Source organism: Charadrius vociferus, unplaced genomic scaffold, assembly GCF_000708025.1.
Source record: "Charadrius vociferus isolate BGI_N301 unplaced genomic scaffold, ASM70802v2 scaffold822, whole genome shotgun sequence".
NCBI classification, from domain to species: domain Eukaryota; kingdom Metazoa; phylum Chordata; class Aves; order Charadriiformes; family Charadriidae; genus Charadrius; species Charadrius vociferus.
The window spans coordinates 1399828-1410789 of NW_009647481.1; the positions used below are offsets into that span (position 1 = coordinate 1399828).

Genomic DNA, 10962 nt, shown 5'->3' on the forward strand with positions numbered 1-10962 from the left:
GAGCAGCTTCATACGTATTGGATCAACCGCATGCAGAAAGAGTCAACACTTCATCAATTTATATTGTCTGCATTTGGATCTTATCTAAGTAGCTGTAAACATTAGGAACTTAATTTTTAGGTCTCAAATTCTGCCAAGAAATCATTATTTAATTGTAACACTTGCTAGGAAAAGCTTCCCATTCCTTTTTCTCTAGAGTTGTTTAGATTTTTGGACTTCAGTGTTTACGGCTTTTCTTCTGGTCTTGGAGTTCATGCTAAAAGTGATATTTTACCCCAAGCTGATGTGAAAGCCGCCGTAGCGCTCAGCGGTGGAGCGGCTCTCAGTGGAACGCCCCTGGCTTTCTGGCCTCGCTTTAGTTTCAGACTGTTCTTCATAACAGAGCCTGGGTATCCTGGGAGCTTTATAAATCGAGCCAGAAGCCCACTTTTCAGTTATTGGAAGTTGTTTCCCTTTTTTTTTTTTTTTTTTTTTTTGTGAAAGTGGGCCTTTCTGCTTGTATTAAACGAATGCACACTGAACTTTAAATATATACATACACATCTATAAAAATTAGCGTATGGTACACGTTAGTGGGGTATAGTGAATCCCTATTTCTCTATTTGTTATTCTTCTTCAGTTATTCTTTATGGAGGTAATTTTTATTCTTACTTGACTCTTCTGTTTGTATGAAATCAGCTAAATACCAAAAATCAATTGATCACTGTTTTGAATTCATCTTTGCTTAGGTTTTCTTCTTTGCATTTGTTTACTATGTTAATGTTTGCTACCTCTGCCCATGTAACATGGCAACAGTTCCTTCCATGGCACTTTTTTTTTTTTCCCCTGGACTTTCACTTAGCTTTAATCGTGAATAATCTAAAATATGAAGAAATCTTGGTAGTGGAAAGCTCAGATTGTTTTGATGGGGAGTTGTGTCTGCATTTTCAGATCACTAATGTATAAATTTTAACTTGTACACTAAACAGCTCCCATATGAGGGACGCAGTGTCATGCAGCTCCCAGTTGTACAGCTGCTGCCCTCAAAGCATTTTGAGAGTAAAATCCAAATCTAGCCACCCTTCTGAGTCCTGTAGTGGAGCCGGCATCATGTTGGTTCAGCTTTTCCGTGGAATAGGGTAAGAGAACTACCAGCGAAAGGCAATAAGCTTAATGGTAAAAGCAGGATAATAAATGGCAAGATGCGGTGGTGGATGGTTCGCAGCACTTCACTTGGTGTTCTCTCTTGTAACAGCAGTGCCAATTTACGTTCAAGATGTTGGTACGGACGTCTGTATACCCTGCTGCTGGCTTCCAAAGACGTGTTTGCTGGCTCCGGGGACAATATGCGGAGGTCTTAGTGAATGTGTAATTAGGTATACCGTGCCTGCAGCCAAAACTCTGCAGCTTTTCCCTTGAGATGTGAGCTCTGCACACCTTACTGACCACATCATTTTCTTGTTCATCGCTTCCATTATGCAGCTGGTCTGAGGAGGAGGTGTTTTATGAAGGGGATGTTGGACACAGCGCAAGTCCTTTTTCTGCCGTGCTGCTTTGGCACGGGGCTTTCATTGCTGTCCTTGCACAGTACCTGCCCCAGTGCTGATCCGGTTCCTGTGGTCTGTGAGTTTTTAGTTGTCTTTGCTGCTACGTGCCTACCGCCGGCACTTAGCTCCTTAGCAGTGGTTTATAAAAGTGATGACACTCACAAGAAAGATGGTGATGCTCTTTACTTGCAGGGTTTTTATTCCTCTGTGGGCTGCTTTGGAAGGACGCTTTGCTGCTGGCGCGTTTTGTCATCTCTTGCTGTGAGGCAGTGATCCCTGTGCGGTCAGAAACCTCGTGGGTTATGCTGTTGTGGTAATGACAGGACAGCTAGCTCACTCCACGTTCCTCTTGAGAACCAGTTGAAGCCTTCTCGGTAATCAGCATCACGTAGCCTTTCTTCTTCAGGCTGATATAGAGACTACAAATGCTCTTTGGTCGCCCTCGCTGTCTAGCAGCAGCTTGGAGACCCAACAGTGAATTCCAGACACAAGCCAGGATTAAGGGAATCCTTCAAGAGCTTGATGCTGGGTTTTTCCCCCCTCTAACGGTGTAGCATCTTCAGAAAGTCCGAGAGGAAAGCCCTCAAAGATGTAGGGAGCCTGGTGCCGTTGCCAAGCTATCATTTTGTCTTTGCTTATCAAACCCTTTTCATAATGAATGAAATATTGAGCCCTCTCTACTCCAGTGACATAAGATCATTTGCTTCTGCCTTTCCTCTGCCGCAGTCGGGAGGGCTTTTCTTTTTCCTCTTCGAAGAAAGCACGTGAAGAACAAGGGTTTGGATTTTAACTGCCCCCAGTGTAAATGCCTAATGCTTCAGGAGAAATCCCTACAGATGTAACAAATGTGTAATGTTCCTTTTTCTTTTTTCTGTCCCATTTGTCCTGCAGGAGAACAGTGTATTCAGAGGGAACAGAAACCCCTTGGTTTATGGGATTAAGATAAACCCACTTACTCTGCAATAACATTCACAAGGATAAAAATGCAATTTTTAGCCAAGGAGCTGAACAGAGTGTACATTATCAAATGGGGAAAAAAACTGTTCCTAGTAGATTATCCCTAACACTTCCAGTGTATAGTTAATGGTCCAACTGCTAATCCAGATGAATTGCATCTTTTTTCACTGTGCATCTTTGTACCAGTGAACATATTCTGGCATGGTCGAGGCTTGGCTATACCTCTACGTCTTGGACTATTTTCTATGTGTACTTTTCTCTCAAAATGCCTTTTTTTATCCATTTATGCATTTCTTCAGCTGCCAAATGGCTCTCCTGCTGTGGCAGATGCTTTGGCTTCGTGCTTGGTCTTTATCCCTTGTATATCCAGATTTTGTTGGTTGTGCAGCACTTGTCAGCTCCTTGCTGCTGTTGCTCCAGTGAGCTGTTAGGAAAGCGCGAGAAACTTTTTTTTTTTCCTGTGTGTGTCAACTCAGGAAATAGTGTTCTGCAACATCTTGCTTTTAACGGTGAACCCCAAGTTTAGAGGCATTTCTCGTGGAAACTTTGAGGGGATCTGTAGAAAATACAGTAGTGGGCGTTGCATGTATTGGGGTTAGGTTTGGTGTCATAAATACGCAAATAAACCGTGTGGTCTCTTCAGCGTTGACTCCCTGATGCTTGTCACAGTCCCTAAAACACATCAGCGTCTTCCTCACCCCTCGTCCGTGCATGCCTACCTACTCGGCGCGTACGCGGTTTATTAAGATATCTCCTGGAAGGAGGTTGCAGATGAAGACTTCTACTAACGGCGCTATTCGGTAACAACCAGAAATTTCCTATCACAAGACGCTTTAATGTGGTTGCCAGTATTGTATTAAACATGTTCTTTTTTGGAGGGTCCTCCAGGTTGCCCACCCACTCGGCCGTATTTAGTCATCTAAAATAATGTTATTTCTCTATACGTCCACATCTGTTTTCACTCTATTGCCAATTGAAATGCTGCTGTATATTCTCTGTGTATTGTGGCTACTTTCCCAGCGTATTGAAAATTTACGCAGTGTAAGGGGATTTTACAAGTTCTCGAAAAACATGAAGTATTTTCCCACAGTAGCCACACCGTATAATGTCTAAATGAAATGACATCTATTCGCAGAATTAAAATGTGCACCTGCATATGACTTACTGCTCTATCGTGCCTTCACATAGATATAAATAATGCTTTAGCTTCTTTTATTTGAAGCCAGCATTTTCTTATGGGGAGCTTATTAAGTAGCTTCCTATAGTGAACTTCTAAGAATTAAGCCAGCTAGTGTCCGGAATGTCTGGTGAGCGTACTTTTACTGACTGCTGTTTGGTTGAGGAACCGGTTACAAGCAACGTTTCTGATTTGTGGTGCTCTTAATGGATTCTGTAGCTATCGGTAATCACCGTCGCAGGAAACTGAAGTGTGAAAGTGCTCAAATGGTGTTTGAGCGCTCGGCAGCTAGAGTCGTCCGGTGTGTGTTACGTACAACTGCTTATTTCAGACCTTTCCAAGAACGTTGCTCTAAGGGAAACTCTCCCTTAAGACTTCTTAGAATTGAGTAGCTGAACGTATATGGCTTCTAAAACTATTTAAACTGGCTAAATCAAATCTGTGATGCTTTGTCTCCCGTGTCTTCAGTGTTAGTATCACATTTTAAAATATCTTGCCTTCAGATCTATGGTTGTATCGGCTATTAATGTGTACAATCCTCTCCTCTTTCCGAGGGCCACCCCCGTAGCAGCAAAGGAGTTAATGAATTGCAGTTCTGCCCTCCTAGCACAGATGATAAATCTTCAGATAAAGCTTGAGAATTGCCCGGCCTTCGTCCTGGAAACCTCCATCCCGCGCTGAGCGAGTAGCTTAGTGAGCAGGCTGCTGCCTTCAAGGCAGGAGTCCAAGGCTGAGCCACCGCAGTGTCAGATTTGAATGTTTTGAGCCCCGTTCCCAGTCTGACAATCAGCAGTGCGCTAGCCGGCCAGAAAAGCTGATCCCAAACTGACAGATGACTCGCTATCTTAATTTCATTAGCGGCCCCACCAAATTGGAAGAGAATGAGAGGGGATGAGTAACTTGTCAGCGTGCTCCTCTAGAAACATCTCTTAGTACTTACGATTTAGACAAATTCCTGTGGCACATCAGGTTTGTATTATGACTACGTATAATTCTCTCCAAATTGTATAACGGGAGACAATTGAAGGAGCAAATGCGTGGAAAACAAAGTGGTAGGTTAGTTTTCCCTTGGAGCAGACGTGTTTTCCTAGAATTGGGACGTCATAGTTGCACTGCACTTTTGTCTTTAATAAGCGTTTCAGTTGTTTTTCCAGTCTTGGAGGAGCTGCAGACGTGCCTGCTGTTGCTTTGAAAGTTAGGATTTGGTTATAAATACGTTTTTCCAAACAGACTGGCAGTCGATCAGCTTCTCCCCAGGTTTCCATGAAGTGTTTGGGGGGGATCCCAGGGAAACAGCAAAATAAATGGCCTGTTCTGGTGCCTATACTGGAGGACGGAAAGCGTCCCAGCCTGCCTAGGTACTGCAGGTGGTGGCCTGGAGTTCTGTGCATGGATTCTCTTATGATTGTTGTCACAAACTTTCTATCCAAAATCCCACATTTCTTTGAAACCAGCATTGGGTCTCTTACAAGTAATAAAGCCGATTAAAACATGGAAATCGTCCTGGTTCTGCTGTGAAAAAGTTTGCGGCTTTTTAAGGTGCCAGGTCTCTTTCCTTAAACATCTCTCTCAGAATGAAAATGTTGAGAAATACGCTTCCGCAGATTGGGAGGGGAGGGGGCGGTAAGCTTGGATTATTTGAAACCTTCTAGTCCCCATTCAGTTTTATTTTTATCAGGCTTTAAGGTGCTTAGAGGAGGCTTTCATATCTCAAAATCCCTTTCTATGATGTGTAACAGCAGTTAATAAGTGAAATGATTGGGGAGGGGAAGGAAAGATCCAAGAAGTCCCGTAACCACCCCCTGTTGGATTCAGCAGTTCTGTAGTGTTAGTTACTCAGGTGAGGCTCAACGTGGCACCTTATGAGCTCCTGGTTTAATCTTTGCTGCTTATGTTGGGTGATTGTGTAACTATGGGGGGGGAACCAAATTGTTGACTTGTATCTCTTAATGGCTGCTTTAGAAATTCTCATTGAAGTTAGTTGACCATAATTTTCATCGCTAAACACAGCTATTTGTCATCACAAATTATAAAAGTCCTATTTCTAATTCACTGTGGTTTGTGTATTTTTCTTGGGGGGTGGGGAGAAAAGATACATTTAAGTTTTATATACTTCAAATTTAAGGATGACGGTCATAAAAGTGGAAAGATTGTTGGAGGAAAGTGTTGGAGGTAGTCATGCTGGAGCCTGCAGCCTCGTGCCTAACTCCTGATTGTTCCTCCTCCTGGCAGACTATAGAATCCAACTGGCGATGTGGGCGACATAATTTGCAAAGGATTCAGTGCCGCTCTGAAAACAGCAAAGGTGTCTACTGTTTACAGTATGATGATGAAAAGATTATCAGTGGCCTACGAGATAACTCCATCAAGGTAAACACTTTTTTTTTCAGTCTTTTTTCTCGAGGTAAGTGGGTAGTTCTGCCTTGGAAAGCCAGCTGCTTTGTGTTCCCTTGATTCCTCTTGTCTCTTCATGGGACAGTATTTATCTGTGCAGGGTTTCGGAGGATGGGGATGTCTTCTGTAGCCTGGCAAAGTTCTCACCTGCACTTTGCTCTGGAACCTTTGGGAACTGCCAGCCAGAGATCAATGCTATTGACCACAAAGAAATGCTTGTGAAATCAGCGTTCATGTAACATGAATGAAAAATGCACGTGCTGTTGTCCTTAGCTGTGTCTTTTGTCATTGCTGGAAGCTTGCTTTCCTGCTAGTGGGTTGCTTTCACGCTAATCGTCCGTGGCATTTCCTTTTGCAAAACAGGTTTTTATGTTTCGGTTATTTCACTGTTGTGTCAAAAACTTGCATCAAGACTTCCGCAAGCGCCGAGGGAGGACAGCCCCGCTGTTCAGACAGGCTAACTGCCCGGGGATTCTTCCTGCTGTCTCCAGTTTTCTTCCTTCCTTCTCTGTTGCGGCAATGTTCGAGTCTTGGATCCATGTTCTTGAGCTTGATAAGCCATTTATACTTACTGTTTTTAACAGATTTGGGACAAAACAAGCTTGGAGTGTTTGAAAGTATTAACGGGACATACTGGCTCGGTTCTTTGTCTGCAGTATGATGAAAGAGTCATTGTAACTGGATCTTCGGATTCTACAGTGAGGTGAGTGTTAAGTTTTTGCACAAAAATCACTGGAGTATCAGGGCTGGCAATGTTTACAATAATCTCTAAATATCAGAAAATATCCCTAACATGAATGTGATACTATTATTCCAAAAGCAAGATATTCATACTTGGCAAAGCATCACATTCGGTATTTTTTTTTCCCCAATCTATCTGATTTTTTACTGTTAAGAACTTTGAAGGAATGTGACCTGAGTGATTCAAGGCATATCCTGAAGGGTTTCTTGTAGTGCCTGCTAACATCTCTTAATTATGACTATTAATGAAAGGGTATTTGCTATAGATGGAGCACTTGTCTGACTGCAATTTTGATGATACCGAGTTTAAATTCTTACATGAATTCAATGGTCAGTGGATGTCCAATATAAAGACACTCCGGTACAGTCCAGTGGGAGGGCCTTGTCTCCTCCTGGTGTCTTGCATTGGAATGCCAATGTCAATCTCTAGAAAACTGTTCAGAAGTTAGGAGCTGATCTCAACACCCTTCAAGAACTGTAAATTAAGTAAGGATTTGTCACTTGGTGTAAGCTAGTAGGTAGCCCCAGAGGGTGCGCCGTCCTGATTGCTACTGGTGTGTGAGAAATCTGAATGAAGGGTGTAAAACTGGAAAAAAAACCATATGGGATAGTATTTGTTTTGGTCTTTTCCATCAATTTATACATCATGCAAGCTTTAGTCATCCTGGAAGAGTTGTAGAATTGTTAAGCGGATCTTTCTCTTAGCCGTGGTCCCAGCTTAGGCATTTCCTGGCCTAATTGTTCACTGCTCTTAATTGTGGTTTGTGAATCTGAGACGTGAACGAGGATACTTCCCCAGCACCCATCTTCCTGCCTTCCCCGAGCCCTAAGAGATGTTAAACACCAGAGGGCTCTCCATTAGAGGCAGCAGCAGACTTGTGCATGTTTAGGCTTTATACCGTGCATAGCCATCATCCTTCTTTTGGAACAAAATCCTTTTCTTTTGCAGAGTTTGGGATGTAAATACAGGTGAAGTTCTGAACACGTTGATTCATCACAATGAAGCAGTGCTTCATTTGAGGTTCAGCAACGGCTTAATGGTGACGTGCTCGAAGGACAGATCAATTGCCGTTTGGGATATGGCATCACCTACTGACATCACCCTGCGCCGTGTCTTAGTTGGCCATCGTGCTGCCGTTAACGTGGTAGACTTCGATGACAAGTATATTGTGTCAGCGTCAGGTGACAGGACCATTAAAGTAAGTTGGCAGAGTTCTAATCTAGGACTGCGCGATTACCACGCCGGAAAAGCCTCTGAGCGTTACTCAACTCGGAATCGCCAAAGTGTTCATAAGCAGTTCTGTGCCTTTTCCTTGACCGTTGAGCTAGCTGCTCCCTCTCGCTAGCTGTTAATGTCTTTATGCGCATAACGAGGCTCGTAACATTTTTGTGGCTTCTGTCGTACAATTGCAAAAAAAGTCAAGCCCATTCGCTCTTTGAACTCTAGTCTCAAGATCGGTTTGTTTGTTAAATGTGGCACATTTTGTGCCTTTTTCCAAGCGGTATTTTTTTATTTCAATTGGCAGTCCTGTTCCAGACGTGCAATTTATCAGCGTTTGCCTTTCCTCACCACGCCTTCGCAGCCGCTCAACCAGACTTTGCCATGTTTGAAGAATTAAGAGGCTCTATTTGAAGGCTATTACATACCAGAAGATTTGAGTTACCCAGAGTGTATTAATATAACAAAGGCGTTTCCACCCTTCCCTCTCTAGAACCAGAGCTACCTTAGACTCTGCCAAAAAGCTCTTGGCAGTTTAATGTCCAAATATCTGCCAGAGATCCTGCTGCACTCTGTGTTGGAAAATGAGCCACTGGATACTCTACGTAACAACTTCAATTACAGTTCATTAAAAATGGGCAAAGCTGATTGAACCGTTTAACGTTAAGAAAGAAGCAGCCACCAGACTTCTACAGGCTACGGTTTTGGCCCTCTCTTACTAGTAGATTGCTAGCACTGCCTTTGGTAAAAAAAATGTGGGGGTTTGGTGTACGTGAGAACTTCCACTTTTAAAAATGCTTACTAACTTATCAAGACTCAAGTGTAATCTAGTTTTTGAAATAATTTGGGACGGTCTCTGCGACCTGAAATTATTTTATATATATCGCCCCCCCAACTTTTTGCATTGACTCGGTGTGCAGTAGCGGTGCCCGTGGCTCTTGTCACTGCTAGGTCCCCGTGGCACTGATCTTCCATTCATGCCAGGTACCCGCTCTTTGCCCATAAAAATACTATGCAAGTTTTCATTCCACTGTGTGAGTTTTCATTCCACTGTCCAGCAAAGGTCAGCCTCAGACCTCTTCTGTTTATGAATTCGTCACGGCTTCTGCTGACATTCAAAAACTTTGGGCGTAGTTCTCAGAGGAGTGTTTCTCTTGTGTTTCACAGGTCTGGAGTACAAGTACGTGCGAGTTTGTTCGTACTCTAAACGGGCACAAGCGTGGCATTGCATGCCTCCAGTACAGGGATCGACTAGTTGTCAGTGGATCTTCAGACAATACCATTAGGTGGGTGCCCACGAGCTGCTATGGGTATGTAACGGTGTACGTTTGCACGTGTGAAAATAGGATTTCCTCTGACTTTCGATGCTGTCCTGCACTGCTGCACATGCAAAACATCTTGGGTGTGTCTTGCTATTGGAGCAGATGGTGTATGACCGAAGCTTAATTTGGTGTGAGAGTAAACACGTCATAACCCTGTGAAAAAGTGGGACACTGAGGTTTATGTTAAAGGTAAACAAAACTTCCTATCTATTGCTAGAGTTTATCACCTTGTCTTCTGCTTGGAGACATGAGGAAGACTTTGGTCACTGGTTTTCTTACTTTCTGAACCTCTAATCATTGGTTTATGTAGAATTAAAAAAAGTGTGTGAACGTTTCCCCAAATAACTTAACACGTACCCAGCCTTTACTTGGATGTAACTTTGAATGACTCAATTTTGAGATAGTGCAGCTGCAACACAAACTTATCTCTGAATTGCGTGCAGGGAAAGTCTCATGGTTCTTACGCCTTCCTAAGCAAATTCTGTGATATCTCTCACGGAAGACCATTCAGTAGCATGCTTAAATCGCCAGACGCGTGGCTCAGGGACGGTGCTGAACCTGAGGTAACCAAAGACTTTCGCTTCTGTTTTCTTAAGGCTATGGGACATTGAATGCGGTGCCTGTTTAAGAGTATTAGAAGGCCACGAAGAACTGGTTCGATGCATCAGGTTTGACAATAAGAGGATCGTTAGTGGAGCCTATGATGGGTATGTTTTTGAAAGTAACTTTAAAAAAAATCGCTTTTCTTAGCAAAGCATCTTTTGAATGCCACTGAGCCTTGTGTTCCCTTGTGGAAGGCTTCTCTTCTGATTTGACTAATGGATCGATAGTCAACTGAGTGGCTGCTGCTTCAGCATTTCAACAAGGCAGGTGGCAGTTTTAAGTAGCCAAGAAACTGTTTTTCTGGTGCTCTTTAGCACACTCCTGTGCTGTGTTATCACTCAAGTTTGACTGTCCGTAGAAAGTAAACTTTTGTTTGGCTGAAGTGACGGACACTCTGAGTGCATTCCTTTGTTTCTTCCCTCAGGAATTGCTCCTTGCCAGGTCCTGTGTGCTCAGAGTAGTTTAGACTTTCTATTTTTGTAAGACAGCAGCACTGAAAAATGGTTATTGTGAGCATAAATATATCTTGTGGGGCTCTCGGAACTCTTTAGTGACCGCCTCTGGTAGGTTGAAGGCAGGAGCCCCACTGTTAGCGCTGCCGACTTGCTTGTCAGTGTGTACTGGATTCAGGACAGCTTCTAGCCTTGTCCAAATTCTCAGTTTCTTTCTCTGCCCGATTTATACTTCCAAGTGAACAGTAGAGTTATTGAAAACAATTCTTGAACTGTGTTTGTCTCTAGCTTTTTATTTGGGTTTAGTGTCTCACTGGGGTTGGCAGTCCCAGCTTAATTCCCCTTGGAACTTTGCACCTCATCAGTAGTGCTGTGAGCTTTGGAGATCTTCGGCGGTTCCAAAACGGCTTGTGCATATATAGTCCATTTGTCTTTTCATATAACCAACCCGCTTGGTCCATCACAAAGACATCACTGTATTTGCTGCTAAAAGGAAACACAAAACTATCTGCGTTTCACGAGATTTAGCGTTTTTATTGTAGTGAAGATAGATTCTAACATTTTGCTTGAT

At 43.1% G+C, this 10962-nt stretch overlaps 1 protein-coding gene across 1 annotated transcript in view; it reads left to right on the forward strand.

Moving 5' to 3' along the window:
- FBXW11 (F-box and WD repeat domain containing 11) overlaps window positions 1-10962 on the forward strand; it is a 57488-nt gene that overhangs the window by 40276 nt on the left and 6250 nt on the right. Inside the window, exons 6-10 of the mRNA XM_009880727.1 lie at window positions 5893-6030; window positions 6639-6757; window positions 7745-7994; window positions 9182-9300; window positions 9933-10043. Of these exons, the coding sequence (XP_009879029.1) occupies window positions 5893-6030; window positions 6639-6757; window positions 7745-7994; window positions 9182-9300; window positions 9933-10043 (737 nt within the window). The remainder of the gene's footprint in view (window positions 1-5892; window positions 6031-6638; window positions 6758-7744; window positions 7995-9181; window positions 9301-9932; window positions 10044-10962) is intronic.